The sequence below is a fragment of the Centroberyx affinis genome, unplaced genomic scaffold, assembly GCF_046629955.1.
Source record: "Centroberyx affinis isolate AG114_WGS23_722 - 3 ecotype Tasmania unplaced genomic scaffold, CSIRO-AGI_Caff_v1 ptg002048l_1, whole genome shotgun sequence".
Taxonomy (NCBI): Eukaryota; Metazoa; Chordata; class Actinopteri; order Beryciformes; family Berycidae; genus Centroberyx; species Centroberyx affinis.
Genome location: NW_027280383.1, coordinates 155,420 through 173,621, shown reverse-complemented (window position 1 = coordinate 173,621; position 18,202 = coordinate 155,420). Strand labels below are relative to the sequence as shown.

General features: G+C 46.0%; 1 protein-coding gene across 1 annotated transcript; it reads right to left on the bottom strand.

Annotated features, from left to right (window-relative positions):
• Positions 1 to 583: 583 nt before the first annotated feature.
• LOC139654126 (parvalbumin-like EF-hand-containing protein) lies at positions 584 to 2,282 on the bottom strand. Its single transcript, XM_071531165.1, has 4 exons — positions 2,177 to 2,282; positions 1,900 to 2,035; positions 1,682 to 1,797; positions 584 to 627 (listed from the first exon to the last, which is right to left on the bottom strand). The coding sequence occupies exons 1-4, from the start codon at positions 2,280 to 2,282 to the stop codon at positions 584 to 586; spliced, it is 402 nt and encodes a 133-aa protein (XP_071387266.1).
• Between the last annotated feature and the right edge of the window lie 15,920 nt (positions 2,283 to 18,202).

Here is an 18,202-nt window from a genome sequence, read left to right as displayed (position 1 = left end):
ACATGTAACATCAGGAAGGAAGTGGGTGTGTACAGTAGTGATTATACGACTCCCGCTTATCACTGGTTGATGGAAATGCTTTTACAACTAACCCCATGTTAAAACCATCCCTGGTCTCCCCTATATAGTCAGATGACGGGTGTGTACAAACACCTACCCTGTAATTCTAGCAGACAAACAAAAGTGCATGGATAAGAAAAGGCTGGGCATGAGAGGAACATAATCACGCTATAGCTTTATGCAGCTTCCAAAAATGACTGAGGAACACACAATTTACAGACAAACACGGGGCATTCAGCCAATAAAATAACCCCAACACCCAACTTTTGATCCCCCCAAAAGTTTTTTTGGGGGGGGGTAAAATGTATTTGTGAACTACAGCCAAAACTACTGGGAGCAACAATAGTCCTCACACTAACCCGATACCTGGATGCTTTTCAATCCACAGGAGGAAGAGCATTCTTCAGGGAGGGTACAACTGGCATGCAGGGCCTCTCTCTCTCTTCCTCTCTCTCTCTCTCTCTCCCTCAAACTCTCTCTCTCACACACACACTCTCTTGTACAGATGGACCATGCGACCTCTTTACTTTCTTGGTTTCTTCTCCAGCTTCACCATGTTTGAGAACTCTGCAAGGCAGGGAGGGGAAGCTTTAGCGACAGATGTGAATGGGAGCGAGGGTGGGAGCTGCATAAGGGAGTTACCACGGTCATGAGTCATGCATTTCAGTGCTGGGGCGACAGCCAAAATGTCTGGCAGCAGGACATTACAGTTACATACTACAGTTAGTAGTATGCGACCACAAGTCTGCAAGCCAAGCTGTTTTTCAGGAATTTAAGTAGATGTGGGTGAATGTGTGTGAGTGTGAGAATAGATTACCAGTTCACATATGGCTCTCATTTTGTATATCAAGATCATAGTCAAATAAAACAGGGAGTTGTCAACGCATAACAAGAAGGTCAAGCATGGTCGAATTTTCCAGTGTCTGACACTGAAGGTGTGTGCTCAACATAATGTTAGGCTAAAGGATTGGGCTGCCCAAAGTAGGGCCTGCTGGCCAAATTTGGCCCTCAAAAAACGTTGGTCAAAAGTGTTCCAAAGAGAGTAAAATATTCTCATTTCATCTATTGATTTTTAGGAAAATACCTTGTAACAAGACATATTAATAGGTATCTTATATACAACCTAAGACACTATTTTTATTGGTTGCATTTTTAAACAGTCAGTGTCCACTTGGGATATATTTGCCACCCAGTTGTTTGCCCAAGTTAAATATTGGTGGTTGGACCTCTGTGATAATAACTGAGCTTCCATGACAACATGTATTGCTATTTGAACAACTCCAATATAACTGTGTGTTTACAATATGATGATAGTGCCATTGCATTATGCTGAGCTCATCTACTATCCTGGCCTTTAAACACTGCTTTATCAGTGGTTTACCATGAGAAAGATCAGCTGAATCCACTGAAGTGTTTGCATTCCCATTATAAACATCCTTGTGATACAATAAGTTACTTGCTGATTCAACTTTATAAGGCCTGAAGAGTGACCCAGTTGCCTCTAGGGCTCCCTGACACATGTAGAGTTACTAACTGCTGACCCTTAGTGGTGATGATGGGACAGTGCAGCTTAGAATACAGGGCAAGTCAATGCAGCAGAAAAACATGAACAGGCCCTCACCACTGTAATCAATTCGTCCGTCTCCGTCTGCGTCTACTGCCTGGATCATGGCCTCTGCCTCCTCGTCAGAAAGAGGCATTGAATGGGTTGAATTCGGCACAGTGGACAGAATATACCTAGGAGACAGGAAATCCTTTTGAGCTTGAGTGGAAGAGACTCAAATCTATTCGACTGAATTGTTAGGCCAGTATGCGTGTCATTCTGTATCGGACCCATACTTGATCTCGTTCCACTCTATGTAGCCGCTGCCGTCTTTGTCCAGCATATGGAAGGCCTTCTTGATGGCTTCCTCCCGCTGTTCGGAAGTCTTGAACTGCCTCATGTACTCCAGGAACTTGCTGTAGTTGAAGTTGCCTGCAGTGCGACAGAGAGTGGACAAAAGATGACCTCAGCGAGCGACATCATCCACATGACTCACACATGTACCTCTTCATGCGTTATCTCGTCGTACTCATCGCTTTCAATGCATAACTCCCATCTCAAACACACACACACCCTGCGTTCTCATCTCCCGTGGCATGCGGTGGATGTCCCGGTCTGTGAGGGAGGCGCCCATGGCCACAGCCACCTTCTTCACCTGCGATCCAAAGTCATCCGCCATGTTGTTCACGTCTGCCCCGGGCTGGGGAGTAGGAAGGAAGCAAGCAGAGAGGGTTAAACACTTTTGGAGTGTGTGTGGAGGAGTATCTACTTCCCCGCTTCTGTTTCCACCGGTTGAATATCCAGCAAAGCGGCCACTGCTCTTTCAGCAACAGCTTCTTGGCACGCTCAAAGGCAATCGATTTGGTTAGCAAATCCAGTCATCTGAGGCCCCGAATGTTGAGCCACTGCAAATCAATAGAACTTCAATTACCCAGTCAAGTGATTAGTCATAGCCTGGTCATAGCCGGGTTACTCATGGCGGGGTAGCTCATGGATATTTTGGGTCCTCCTCATAATGAGATATGTGGTTACGATGCTGCCAACGCTGATCTCAGAGGACACATAATTTCAGAAGTCACCATGGTACTTGTGTGTGTGTGTGTGTGTGTGTGTGTGGGAGAGAGAGGGAGAGAGAGAGAGAAATGGTGGTATGGGTCTATGGCTGAGCATTAGTATATATACTTTGTTAGCTGTGTAACTAGGCTTTTACATTCTGGTCACGCAGGATGTGGCGGAGGGTGAAAACAGCCATAGAAGCTACCATAAAGCGTAAACTGCTGCTGCGTTTCCATGGGTTTCATCATTCCCATCATACTCCTCCCCCCCAATCTCGCACTATCATTTGCACTTCAAGAACTCTCTTATCAAGATGAATATGTGCGTTTCTCTCCCCTCGCGTTGGCCGCCGGTTATAAAGACACATCAATTCAAGAGATCAAAGCGGACAATTCTGCTCTCAATCTACAAGTTCCAAAGAGCAAAAAGTCAGACAAGACACTGGAGATAAAAACACTTATTCCACTTTTTTTTTTTTTTCTACAACTTCGACAAACTACCGCCATGCTTGGAAATGAGAAAATGACACTGACATCAAGCAAAACATCTCTGAAAATCGTTACCAGTTATTGATGTTTACAGCACAGACAGAAGACCAACTCAAGGTCTATCCCATTTACCATTTCCCCTTTTCAACGTATCTATCTCTCCATATCCTGTCCAGTCCTACTCACCAGATTCAAGGTTTCCTGGTAAAGATGACCCTCCCCCTCTCTCTGTCTCTTATATATGGGCAGGATGGAGCCACCAGTGGCCTTGCACCTGTCTTGCTTTCCCTGGTGGAGCCATTCTCCATTAGAGTCTTGGCTCCCACTGTCCCAGACAGGAACACTTCTCTCCAGATGTACTGGGCCAAGACCCCACATTAAGCCTGTTGATAGGGTTGAGTTGGAGGACAGCCACCTCTTGGTAGGGTTGAACCAGAGGACAGCCTTGGCATGGCACTTGAAGATTATTCATAGAGCCCAGTGCATCCAGAGTTTATCGGTTGTTTTCCTAAAGTGGGAGCTGTTGTATTGGTCCCCACACTTTGCATTTTTAATGCATTTGTACTGCAGGGTTTTCCAAATAATAGGGGGTGGTGATAGTGCAGCTGTGGTGCAGCACATCACCAATGGCTGATTCTACAAATGCATGCTTTTTTTATATGCAATTGAGACAAGGACGCACACCATCGAGTCTTGTGAGTTAGTGCTTCATCCAGCTAGCTATCATTTCACCAATGGATTTTTGTCCTCTTCTCTCTCAGTTGTCAGATATGGCTAAGTGCTTTGCTTTGTAATATAGCCTGAACACTGGTCTGATATGAGCTCATATTTGTCATGGCTGACCCAGCTGAGCCAGCCACTCTCCACTCTGTGCCAGGGCCTTGGCATGGCTGTTGAAGTTTACTGAGAATATACTCTACATACTCTAGCAGCCATGTTCTTTTTGGTCTCTTCTCTCCCAGTTAACAGGTAGTTTTGGGTGCTGTGTGCTTTGCAGTCAGCTGAGCCCATTGCCTGAAGTCAGTTCTCTGATACCAGCTGATATTTATTGAGGCTGACCCTTAAAATTTGGGGCTACACTTCAAAGGCAAGGAGTGTAGACCGGACACCTCAGCAGCTGTAGGGAAGTCTATTCCACACACACCCACACACACACACACACCATTACCGCTTTGATCAGAACATCGCCGTTCCAGTGATAAATCATTTCAGAGCTATGGCCCTAGTTCTCTGTCAGCCTCACACAAGGCAGATAATCAAGTTTGCTGGCTGTTCGCCACACACTTAAATACAGGAGCTGCAGGAGAGAGGACTGGCTGTTGGAAACGGTGTTCTGCAGAGAATGGCTGCTTATATAACGCAGCTGTACGTGCTAACTTGTGCTAAATAACACATGAGCAGCGAAACACTTCTGGGCAATTGTGTATGGATCAGTTCTCATACTAATGCATGCACCAAAGCTACAGTACAGGATGATGCATAGATGAAACTGGATTAGATAAGTGATATTGGTGAAGATTTGTGCTATAGTACAAGTCATATGAGTGTGAGCACATGTGTGCTTATCTTCCTTGGAGAGAGAGTCTTATTAATAGAAGAACATGTGTATACAGGCCTATTGAAGCCTATCAGACTGTTTGCAGAGGCCCTACTGAGTTTGATATCCGCTGTGTATTGATCCAGGCTATCTTACATTGGATCCCCTCCCAGCCAGGCCTCCAGCTGTGCTCAGACCCCTTTAAGACTGGATGCTAACATTTAAGACACTCCATGAGAGGAGCGCTTGGTTTCTGATAGGTCACACGCCGCATGTAGTAACCCCCCGAGTGCATCTGCCCCGCAGGGCGGTTCCCACTGTCTTTCTATCAGACATTCCCAAATCCAGGGCACTTTATAGGGCCTCAGCCAAGTCTGGAAAAGACTTTTAAGCCTGGATATCCACCACAGCAATTACAACTAAGTGCTTTACAGAGTCGAACAGCTGTGTATGACTAATCAAGGAAACACAAGCAGGAATCAAATGTGTTTTCACAAGTTGTTTTAAAAGATAGACCAATTGAAGCTGGCTGCTGTAAAGTGAAGATTTTGTAAGTAGGAGCTTTGATAGCATTTATATAACACTGTGTTCTAATAAGTGTCCTCACTATATTTGTGCATTAAGCCTTCACTGTGTGTGTGTTTGTGGAGGTACATGTGTATGTACAGCACACTACAGTACTGCATGTGAGGTGAGGCGTTTCTGACCCCAGCTGCTAAGAGCAAGTGAAACTGTGTTTGTGTCAGTTATTGAGTGGTGTTTTGATGCGACGTGATTCGCCGAAGCCTTCTCCACTCAAGTAAAATGGCTCCGACGCCATATTGATTCAAAGGTTCAATATTCTCATCTGTGATGCTGAGCCATAATGCAGCACGACTGCTACAGTTCAGTCGAAGATAGAGTAACTTAAAAAGCAAAATCTTTCCATTCCTCTGAGTCTCTCCTTTTTTTTAATACTTTAGAATGAAGTACATGTAATTAATCCTATTAGCATGTCTGAATTGGGTGTTCAAGTCCGAAGAGCCTTGGAGCCTAATTGAAATTGACTTCATAAAGACCCATTCAGCTGAAGCGTCACATTTAACAGACATACATTAGTGTGGTGGATTAGCACACCAGAGTTGTGCCGACAACCTCCTAATGATGTGTGAATACACACAGCTGTATCCTGTCGCTGAGTGTGTGTGTGTAGCGCTAATGCACCATTCACAGGCTTTACTGCGTGTGAAAGTGTGTTTTGAAGGATGCCTCATTTAATTTTGTAAATGTGAGGAGTCTGATTCCAAAATGAGATTCCCACCATTTAATAAAATTGACACCTACTCTTACATAATGGTTGGTGGCATGAACGTAAAGCAAATTATGGGTTACTATTAAAGTTATAAGTCATTTTACGACCTTTGCTTGTTTTTGAAGACAGAATAAGAACCCTTCATTTGGTTAATTTTTATGGGGCCACTGAAGAAGAAATTGCGTAATTTATCTCTTAAGCTTTATTAGATGGAGGAAATAGACTGTGGCAGGGGCCAGCAGGGGACTGAGCTTGTAAACAAGCAAAATGAGCATTTCAGATATAATTCAGCCTATTACCAATCTGCTGTTTCCAGAAGCCAGATAGTAACACTGTTGTTCGGCTCACCCTGGCAGAGCCTAGACTCATTTTACATGACTGGGACGTTATCTCTCTCCCCGCAGTCTGATGGAGTACAATCCACAGCACCTCTTTATCCCAGCAGAGTTTGTTATGTCTGGGAGTTAATCAGTCTCTTATCCCCATGGACATTGTTCCTGCCTGGGCCTACAGGATTCAGAGGTATCTCAAACACACATGCGCCTGCACTAAAACACACACACACACACACACACACACAAACAGTTGGGCTTCTTAATTAGTCTCCCTCTCTATCCTCTAATTATTTGCTCATGAGGGGGATTCTTGAATGAACAGTCCCCACCAATCTCAAGCCTATTCACAATGTGAGCAGAAGGTCTCCTCCTCTGCAGAAGTATTATTGCGGAGACTTGGCACCCAGTGTGCTCAGCTATTACAAAGTAATTCATCGCATTGGCAGACTGTTTGATTATGTCGGTGGCTTGGATGTTTGCACTATGCAAGCCCACTGTAGCCAATTTCCAGGCTCCACACCAAACGGAGATATCCATATTTCTATCGTAGGAGAAGACTATTACCTTAATAGGAAACGTATTGTGCCTTTAATGGGGGCTGGGAAATGTATTGACTATGCATAATGAATTATGAGGAATATTCTTCATATATTAAGTCTATACTCAGAGAATTTTTTGTGCTTTAGTGTTTTAAATGGAGGCTTGTGAGAACCATTATTGAATTGTATGTGTATTGCAATGCTGTCAGGTAAAACCCTTATATCTCCCAGTTGTCAACTTTCCAGGAACTAAGAATAGCAGTTTTCATCTTGACCACCATGCATTTTTGAGTTTATCCAATGGGGTTTTGAAAGGGTTTCATCAGCCCAATAGAGTGTAGAATTTTCTCAACCCATAGAGGAGCGTGTAATCCTTCATTTGATGATAAAACATGAAAATCACCAAAATTGGAAGGCTTTCGCATGACAACAGTGATTTGTTGCTCTCATATTAGCTCCATCGTATCATGTTGGATCCGGGGCTGCAGAGGGGGGGGGGGATGGAGAGGGTCCAGGCTGAGCTCGCTGCTGGCTGCGGTGGAATCCCAGGGCCAGCGGGTCTTTACGAACCAGGAGGTTGAAACCAGAGAGGGGCTAACTCACCATCTGCAGCTGCCCAGGTGCAGAGTGACCGGGGCTCCAGAGGGAGCCGTTAAAGCCGGGCTGGAAGCCTGCTCCAGGGCCCCTGCTATCCTCCCGCATCACCCCCTGGGGACAGCTGGGAAGACTGGGGTGGAGATAGAGATGGATGGGGTGCGGGGATGGGCGGATGCTTAAATTCCAATGCTGTAATTCCATTAGTGCTGTCCGCAACACAAAATGGGACTGCTATGTAGAAAATGGTCAACATAATATCATCTGTGCAATGACAAAATGAAAATCTAAATGTATAGTTAGATGCTATATTAATCCACTGCTGACCACAGCTGATGTATGACGCAAAGTGATTGAAAAGCACAATCCCCTCTGCCGGCTTTTCACCTCCGAAATCCATCTTATCCTCCTCCTTTCTGTTTCCAGGGAAACGGCAGACATGCAACACAATGTGTCAGAGAGTAGAATATGAAGTGATAAGACAGAGGAACAAGAGGAGGAGGTGGAGGAGGGGGAGGAGGAAAAGAGATTTAAGAGGAATATTCCCGTCAGAGGAGGAAAAATCAAAAGTGTCCAAAAATAGGACCCTGTATAGAAAACATAACACACACTGTGGCCCCGCGCCGTCTATTTCCGCTGAGTTCTTATTCATCAAGTGCGGGCTCCATTAGAAAGTAAATGGGACCGAAATGGAACCAAGGACAGAGATGACAAGCCATACATCATCTGCTCTTCTTATTCCTCTGCACTTACTATCTCTCCGGGAGGAAAAAGAAAGAAAGCGGCCTCGCACATACAGCCATCTGAACAAGGACGTGCCATCTGTATGCCTGTCACGGAACACCAGCCTAAACAATTTGCTTATTTGCATCACCGCTTTTTTTTTTGGTTTGTAGATTTTTCTTTAAGCCACAACTCTATATATGTTCTTAATGGAAGCTGCCAGAACATCTTGTTATAGACATTCGTCCAGACTATATAATATCTATTAATTATGGATGACACAATTACATAACCATCCGTCCATGGAAGAAAGAGCAGGGTGGGGGTCGAGACTGTGCAGAATGCGAAGGGTGGAAGAATGGAATCATGACGAAGAATGGATTTCTGGGAAGACAGACATTTCTTTTCTTTGACAGCCCCAGCCTGTGACATTTCTATCCCTCTGCGTTGGTGAAGAATTACAATCATAGTAGCTGTGGGTGATGTGCAAGGAAAAAGTTGACTCCCCCCCCCCCCCCCTGCCGCCGGGAATCCAATCTGACTGGAAGTGGGATGAGGGAGAAAGGAGGGAGGAGGGGGACTGGGGAAAGGGATGAATGTTGTTGGGTGGGGGAAGGGGGGCCTCATCCAACATGCATGAACAGTGGGATTAGTGTGGAGAGAGGCTGTGTGCGCCTTTCCCCGGTGTTACATCACAGTCTGTTCATGGGAGATTTTTTTTTTTTTTTTATATCTCTTCTTATCTAACTGTGGGAGTGTGAGTAAATAGTCGAGGCAGAGGATCCGAAAAAAAATCGCAGCTGCAGGCTCTGCCTCCAGAAGCTTGAAGGGGGATGCTCTGAACACACATACACACACACACACACACACACACACACAGGAGTATTCACATTCATCATACAAAATTCATGTAGAAACATTTGCTTTGTTCCTTGCACCTGGTGAAGATGGAACAGCCTACAGCCTGCAACCTTGGAATGAGAATTAGAAAATTAGTAGACTATTTAGTGGCAAAAAGGAGACTGTTGCACATCATTTTATCCCGTCTTACTCTATACTGTATATGCCAGTCAAGTGAACATGTTAAAGCAACACAAAAGCCTGTCCACAGCATCCCAAGTCCCCTCCCCCCTGCAGACAGAGCGCAAAAACCCACTCTATAAATTCTATTTGGGCGCATTACCAAGCAAGATGGCGCTCTTGCTGTCAGCACCCCGGACAGCTCCCACCGCTTCCAGCTTTCAACAGCTATGAGAGAAAACCTGGACTGAACAGAGGTGCCACATTATCTCTGATCTCGGTCAGGGCTTTCGGATGAGTTTCGTCCGTGAGTGCGTCCCGGTGTCCTGGCGTTCCGGACCTGCGCGCGATTTGGTGCAAACGGAAGAGGGGGGAATTCGTTTCTGGATCAACTTGACTGCTACACGGCACTTTGTCGCCCCCCCACCCCCCGCCTCCTCCTCCTCCTCTCCTCCTCTCCTCTGCAGCGACAATCTCAGCAGCACATCTCACAGTTCGGGGGACTTCAATAGGAAAAATAGAAAAGGTAACAATTGGCCTCGGCATGCAGTGACTTCATCTAGTTGCCGCACAGAAACGGAGGAGGCGCGCGTCTCTGTCAGCATCTGTCTTCATCACACCGGCGAGAAATGGAGGCGCGCTTTGAGATATCACCCGGGGCCGCTTTGAGAGGAGAAATGAAGCTTCGCTCAAGAAATACTGTTGCCTAGTTTGTCGCCGCCGCAATCTGCAGTTTTCCGTTCGCAGCACCCGGTATCTCCGCGGCGAGGAAGATGCTGGTGTTACTGGTGACGATGTCTTCGGTCTTTCTCAGCCCCGGCTTTGCCCTCAGCTCCCATTTCGACTCAGGTGAGCCAACATTCCGCTGCTAACATCCCTGAATAATGAATACAGTTATGTATTTCCATCCCATAATCTAAGGTGTGTTAGTCCCTGCATAAACAGTAGGTTGGCAATATATGCGCAAAGATCTTGTCAGTTTGCGCCTACTTCAAAGAGCGAACCAATATACATACACCATATAGAACCATATAGAAATGATGTAAGCTTCCCCATCTGCAATTATTAATGCTGTGTGCGCGCGCGCGTGATTTTGTGCGTGCTACACGTGCCTCTCTGTGTGTTTGTCTGAAAGAGAGAGAGATTGGGATGAAAAAGGAGAGGGAGAAACTGTGTGTTTGTGTGTGCGCGCGTGTGCGTGCGTGTGTGCACGTGTGTGTGTGTGGTGGAGAGGGGGAGGGGGTCTTCACCTGTGGGTCCTTTGCCTATATCATGGAGCAAGTGTATACATAATATTTATTAAAGAAACAAGGTGCACAGAGATTCTACTTCAGCATCGGTTTCCCTCAGCCGGCCAGGTCAGGGAGTCAGGTCAGCTGGGCAGTTTAAAGGTGCAGCAGGTATAAAGGTGAAAGGTAAAAGACAGGAAATGAAGGTGAAAGGTGAAAGGAATCCTGGGAGCCGAGGAGCAGAGGCTTTCTCTAATTGGAGCATAAGGATGTAGCTGGAGTTATCCAATTAGCGCTGGAAGAGAAGAGGATTAGAAGACAATGAATGGAGCGCGGATCGGCCCATTGTTCCTCACATCTCATCGGATATTACATGGTGAAATGCTTTGAAATCACTTGAATACACGAATGCCTGTGTTTTGAATGTGAAACCCAACGCAGTGATTGCCTATTTATCATCGCGCGGCATAAGCAGCCACTGGCCTGTCATTCAGGTGGTTGCTATGGCGACCAAAAGGTGCAGCATTCTATTGCTTTCCCATCTCTTGTTTTCACAGCGGATAAAAAAAAAAAACATGGATTCACCCATTCAGTGCTGAAGCCTTTTCAAGAGTCTCCCAACCTTTAACTTTGCACAGACTTCAAAGCAAGGATGCCGGCATGTTGGCTTATTAACTATTGTCTATGTGTGGATTACTTGTCTGCTTTGTTTACGAAATTGCCATGCAGTGCTCAGTGTGCTGTAATAGCTAAGCCTACTGTGTATAATGGTTGTCTTCCACTCGATATCCCCAAACTGCGCTTGAGTGGCTCTCTGCTGTCTCCCTTTCAACGACTGCTCTTGTTTCGTAATGCTCTCCTGCCCTTTTCGAAACACGTTAATTGAATTGCATAAATCCCCCATCCCTTCCACTGTATCAGTCCCTGCTGTGGTCTGATAGTGCCAGGGAGGACCAAGCAAGACTTTCCATTCTCTGGTTTCCCTCTCTCTATTACTTCCAGTCGAATCTTAACTTCCACTGCTGGGAAGCCCACTTCATTTGCCTCGATTTTCTCTATTCTCAGAGAAACCTTTGATTGTCGGCTATTGTCATGGAGCTGGCCGTGGTGCTGAAGTCACTCCGATGTCACTCTTTTCACATTATTAAATACACTTTCAAAGTGTCTTTCTGTCCGAATATCTTGTTCGCATCTGCCTTTGTCTGTGAAATGGGAGCCGCCGTTGCTCAGATAGTTTCTGTTCTTTACTACTGTCTAATCTTTTGAATGAGGTCATTGATGCCGGGATGGGGGGTGTAGGGGCAAGTAAATGGAGGGATGGAGGCAGAGAAGTCGACCGATCACATTGAAAAGCGGTGGAAAAGAGTGAAAGTGGGAATGCGACAGAGGAAGAAATGCTCAGAGGGAGGGAACTAAAGAGCAAGGACAGAGAGAGAGAGAGAGAGAGAGAGAGAGAGAGGGAGCAAGGAAGAGGCTTGTCCTGACCTGGATCTTCCTGCTGGGCCAAGCCACGCTGACCACAGTGTAGGGATGACATCACAACCCAGCGCCAATATGATTAGCAGTAAAAGCAAGGGCTTGGTATCAGCGGCGGTGGGGGGGGGTGTTTTTTTACTGGCAGCGCTGGCCTGCTGCCCAGGCTCCCAGGTTATCCATTTCACATATCTCACTTGGCTCCTGGCTGCACATAACGCCCGCACACACTCGGGTTATATGGACGCCGAAGGAGAAGGGGAATAGAGGACGTGCGGACTTCCCACGCCACCAGGTCCCAGCACCGGAGGACACAGGCAGGGGACTGGAGGAGCAGGTAAACCCAGGAGAGAGGGGGGGTGTGGGGGTGGGGGTAAAAGGTGACTGACCCTCCTCTCCTCTGTCGGTCTGGAGGAGAAGTGGGAATATGCGCAGTTTGGGGTGGGGTGCTTGTTGTTTTTGGACTGTAGCCAAGTTCTTTCTCTGTAGGGAAGAAGGGCAGGGATGTAAGGACTTGGATGGAAGAGGAGAGAAGAAGATAACGGGGAGAGGGATGTTTTGACAGAAAGGGAAGCTGGCAGAATAAATGGCGTGGCGTTGGCAAGTGGAGGAGCTTTTGACGTAGTAATGCAGGGCGAAATGTCTGTGGATAGGATTTGGATACGTGCCATGTGCAGCGATTCAGCGAGCTCTAAAAGCTCTCTCCTCTGATCTTTTCTATGCCTCAAAACCGACACACACACACACACACACACCGATTTCAAAAGATAAAAGAACCTTGGTGGTCTTAAGGAGTGAATATCAGCCAGCAGTAGTGTTGCACCATCTGTATTTCTTTGTATTTTGTCTGCAGTTTTATTCCGTCTCTGCAGAAAGACTTGCTCACAGTATAATCCTTCCACTATTGAGCAGCCCAAAGTGTCTTAAGTGAGGCTGCTGCAGAAATTGCTAGAAAGATTGCTAATGGACACTGCGCTCTGTGGGAGGTTCTTTGTGTGTGTGTGTGTGTGTGTGTGTGTGTGAGTGTGTGCGTGTGTGCGCATGTGCATAAGTGTCTGTAGGGGTCCCATGTAAACAGACTGAAGAATCCTTTGAAGAATAATAGCTTGATTGCAGAAATAACGATTCCATTGTTGATCCATGTTTTAGTTGAAGGAAGCGGACTGACTCACGCTCATTCATGCCATCTCCATTCAAATTGAATTCAAAGCGCTGTGATTCAGGTAGCTTCCCATCCGACCTCAGATGGCTGGAGGGGAATAAAAAAAGGATGTAAACATCGCCAGCTTGCAGCGGAAGATGAGATACGCACACACACACACTCACACTCACACACTCCCCGCTTTGACGCTTTAATGGCTCGATACGCCACAAAGAAACTATCAATGGATTGACAAGCTTGTACAACACAGCGGTTCCTCCCTTTGCATCTGCCGGCGAATGCGTACAAGCTGCTGAGTGTTTGTTGAACATCGCCGTTTAAACCTGACCGGGAATCCTTTTTTCTCTTGTTGTGGAGGGAGATTATCAATGCTTGGGAAGAGTCTGGTGTACAATGAAACAGGATATATTTAAGGGGCTTTTAGAAAGAGGGATTAGGGGACGAGAAGACAGACAGAATCCATCATATGGATCAGAGAAAGTGTATGTAAAGTGTATTATTTAGTCATTTAGTTCTCCTTCTGTTGCCAACATGGACCCAAGAGACTATAGGATAGAATAGGGGATTCACAGAAACCAGCCTTCTGTCTAATTCAGCTCCCTTTTTCCCTCAAGTGTACACTCATACATTCATCCCTATGGATCTATTAAAGCATACATCTCTGCAAATCCATGCAGAGATGTATGCACACTTCATGAAATAATAACGTGATGTAAGGATCTTCCAGTTGAGGAACGGTCTCCCCGACTCACTATGCCACCCTGCTGCCTTGTGGAAATGTACTCATATGCAGGATGAGGCATGAGGCAATTAGACTGTTTATCAGCCAGCAGTGTGCAACAAGGACTCCATCATATGCTGCCACTGTGTTGGCCAACAGTCTGACAGCCGCCCTAAAGCTCAGCTGGGAGTCGTCCTCATGCATTGCTCAGCAGCTTAGAGGTTTGCAACAGCCATAGATTGAGACCCAAAATTGATTCCACAATTACTTCCCACCATGGCTCTATCCCTGTCTTTCTCTCAGAGCGACTTGTTCCATCCCAGAATTAACTCTGACATTTAAACCGGAGAAATCTATGGCCGGAGGCAGTTGTTAATGCCGCGGTGCGAGTTTGTGCAATATATGTACCAGAGCTGCGGCCGTATTTTCAATATGCTCATTTGAACATGTAAATTGAAACAGCAATTCACAGAATAATGTCAGAGCCTTCACTTTCATAATTTCTTTATATACGTTGTGGCAAAAGATTTCCAGTGCTTGAATGCTGGAGAATCCACTTCCCGTAATTGTTTGACTTGAAAGACTGTTGACCACAATCCTGATTTTTATATACTGGGGCCAGCATTACTAGATTGGCAAACTACTGTATATACTACTATGTAAAACACTGGATAATGGAGTGCAGGAGCTTGAGTTTTACTACAGCTTTTACTACAACAGAAGTCAAACGACTGTGTTTTATCTCCTAATCCTCCCATTGATCGTCTCTGTTGATAGCGGCACGCAAGCAGGGAGTTTCAGGCTCGCTACCTCTCTGATTTCTGATACGTGATTCTGCAGTGGTGCCCTTGAGCAAGGTTTACCAGCCCACCGCTTCCATCCCGCTCTATCGCGGGCCTGACTAATGGGATGGATGATAGAGTGTGACACAAGTCACCTGTTTGGATCGCCTTTGTGGCGCCGCTCATTCCCCGCGCTGGGATCTCTTTCTCTGCAGCTACTGATGAGGCCCACACACTGTAGCTGTGAAAGTCATGTTTGATCAGAGAGATTGCTGAGTTGTTGACAGAATGCATGTTACACCTAATGGGTATTTTGTCCTCTGTCCTCTGTGCTAAGTTGAATAGGAGTATGTAGAATGGGAGTGAATGGGAGTGCTGGCCTCTATGCATCACATGTGTTTCAGTACTATGGACAGCGCCCACAGTGGAAACAGGGGCCAGGCAATGAGCTAAGGAGGAAACATTTGCTATGGAGGGTTTCCATTACAGTATATTCCAAATGTACTTAATAACCACTGTGAAAGACATGCTTTGTCTTTGTTAAAGGAGTAGTTCACAGAAAAGGAAGTAAGAACTTCAGGAATCACTGAATTCATCCCTCTCTCTTTCCTCTGGTGCCTATTTTATCTCATTCATACAAAGAACAAAAATATAGACTGACTAGCCAGCCATCTCAAAAATGTGTCTTTATGCTAATGGCTGCCTCACACATTACACCAGTGACCTTCCCATATAGGATAAAATAACCTCCTTTGAAATAAAACAATTTGGCTCTCCGTATGAAAAGCAATAGACAAACGCAAGCCAATATATCAATTATTATTTCGCCTGTCCGCGTAATTACAAAATGTACTTTGGGAATAATTTCATTTCCGGCTCCTTTTTAGTCTCCCGGCTGGGGCATTAATGAGAAATTGATTTGCTACGGAGCTCTGGACTGTTAGGGAGATGTTGGACTTCCAGCCAGTTATCATCTTAGCTCTGGCTAGTGTGTTTACATAGAAGAGGCTGAACAGCTAGACTCAAGGACAGGAGAGTGGACAGAGGAGTAGTGGACTGCACTCACTGCAGAGCATTTACAGAGTGAATCGATATACAGTATCACATGGTGTTGATTTCTTTCTTTGGTTCCTGTGCTTTTTCCCCTTTGGTCATACTCTATCTATCTATCTATCTATCTATCTATCTATCTATCTATCTACCAATCCATCTCTGAACTGTGCAAGAGAGGCCCTCCCAGCCCCTGCAGTATCACAGCAGGCTGTTAAGCCTGTGATTTAGAGGGATTCATCCTCAGCCACGGTTGCCTGGCTGAGAAATGGGGTGATGGGTTCAGACTCGGGCGCTTTCTGACGCAGAGAGAGGAGCAAGGACAGGGAATGGTGCCGATGGAGGAACGCGAGCCAAGAGGAAATCAACTCGAAACGGAACGTACTGGATAGACTGCAGAACAGACCTGGGTGTGCATCATTCTTAGCGTTTGTTTCAATCTGCTTGCAGAACCAGATGGCTGGGGTTTTTAATTCTGATAGTGTCAGATCTGTAGAATCGCTGTCAGTCAAAAGAATACTAAACTGACTTTTGAATACTGTACTGTGATTGTATGGACCTTCTGGCACTCATTGTCCAATGTCAAACCCCATATTTCTCACACCTAAGTAGGCTAAAACAGTGGTTCTCAACATGGGGTCCGGGGACCACCAGGGGTCCTTGACAGGGTTCCATTATTTAATGACTATTTTGGTCCTAGTTTCACTGCTACTTCTCTACCTACACAGATAGTCATGGAATTCTGGACAAAATCATATTTAACAATAAAAATATTCTCAGATTTGGGTCAGAGAGACAGAATCTTATCATGTGGTTCTGTGGCCCTAATGTGTAGTAAATTAGTGGTCCTTGATATGAAAAAGGTTGAGAATCACTGGGCTAAACAAACCATAACAAGTGTTTGCAGATGCTACTTCACCGGGTCTGCTGCAGAACTTGTACGGAAATGTGGAAACGATGCCAGTTGAATGGAGAAGAGAGAAGCTGCCCATGCTATTTTGAGAAAGGGCAGTCTTGCTCACTCATATGTGATGTACTTGCGACTTGTGATTACTTCCTATTCGCGATTGAATGCTGTGCAAAATGAGAGCATCTATGAAACAGTTAGATCCGCATGTGGGTGGACCCGTGAGGTCAGCGCCACTGACCGGCCACAGAGATGACAAGGCGTTGGACGCTGGGGACGCTGGTAAAGCCATAGCGCTGCAGATGCTCCTCAAACTGTCGCCACGGCAACGCAGACGTCCCCCCCATCTCTCTGAATCAGTGTTCTCATTTATACCAGGTGAGTTCAGCGTTTCTGAGCTCTTGGACCAATCAAGGTCGGAGCCAGCGAACGCGATTCGCACGTGAGCGGGCCGCCGCCACACGTGAGGAGCGTGTTTCTTCATGTCATGATGGGCAGCGATAAGGAGTGGAGACTTTGTGCATGTGTCTAAGTCTGTGTGTGTGCCATGTGCGGCCATTTGTGAGTGTATTAACTATGCATTGAGTGAGAGAAAGAGTGCATGTGTAAGTGTGAGTGCGTTTGTTTGTATGTGTTTGTATGTAAGTGAGAGAGAGAGAGAGAGAGACAGATAAAGAGCATCTGTGTGTGTTTGTATAGTGTGTGTGTGTGTGTGTGTGTGTGTGTGTGTTGTGCAGCAGCGTTGGCCAAGTATTTGCTCCACTTTCTGATTTCTGCCATTTCCCCTGCTGCTTCTCGGTCACAGATGAGCTCATCCAATATTTAGAACATCACTCACCCCCGCCTGGATCAGTGTTCCCTGATCACAGCCAGCCGACTCCCTCACGGTTTGAGCCGGACAACTACAATCCCCCAGATACACTCTCTCTCTCTCTCTCTCTCCCTCCCTCCCTCCTTTTCTCTCTCTCTCTCTGTCCGCCTCTATCTCATTCCCTCTCACTCTCACACCCACAGATGCAGAAAAGCATATAAATATACAGTAGATGTAAGCTTAGCTATTCTCGCTGCACAACATACAAATCTATGCATGCATACACACACACACACACACACACACACACACACACACACACACACACACACACACACACACACACACACACATACACACAGGATGATCATTTACAGGCAGAGCAGATCTCACACTTTTACCCAGCTGCAACAGCTCTCTCTCTCCTCAGCTTCAGCATAAAGCCGACATGGCACAGATAAATAAAGCAGCCTGCACATCTTTTCTCACTCCATACCATAATAATGCCTTATTCCGGCCCTGAACAGGTAGCACTCTCCTTATAACCCTTGGAATACATTATGCCCCTTATCTTAAAACCATTTTTACATGGAGCCACACATTGAAATGAGGGAGACTGATATACTAAGTGTCTCCATGGCAACCGCGCTTGGAAACCGTGCACAGCGGGGGGGGTGGGGGGTGGGGGTGGGGGGGTGGGGGGGCACTTTGGAGTGTGAGCGCTCTCTGTGATCGCGCATAATCATCACGAAGGAATATCACAAACCTCTCGTCAGCACTTGAAAAGATCCTGCTGGCTGTGGAGAGATGCTCTCAAGTCTCCGTGTTGTTTATACACTGGCATTTCAAAGTGGGCCAGTTGATTAGTTAAAAGGTGCTTT

Excerpts from the sequence above, each read along its gene's own strand:
- LOC139654126 (XM_071531165.1), bottom strand. The coding sequence starts at position 2,282 with ATGGCGGATGACTTTGGATCGCAGGTGAAGAAGGTGGCTGTGGCCATG. Across the intron at positions 2,036-2,176 it reads ACGGGAGATGAGAACGCAGG|GCAACTTCAACTACAGCAAG; the intron begins GTGTGTGTGTGT and ends GTCGCACTGCAG. Across the intron at positions 1,798-1,899 it reads ATAGAGTGGAACGAGATCAA|GTATATTCTGTCCACTGTGC; the intron begins GTATGGGTCCGA and ends CCTGTCTCCTAG.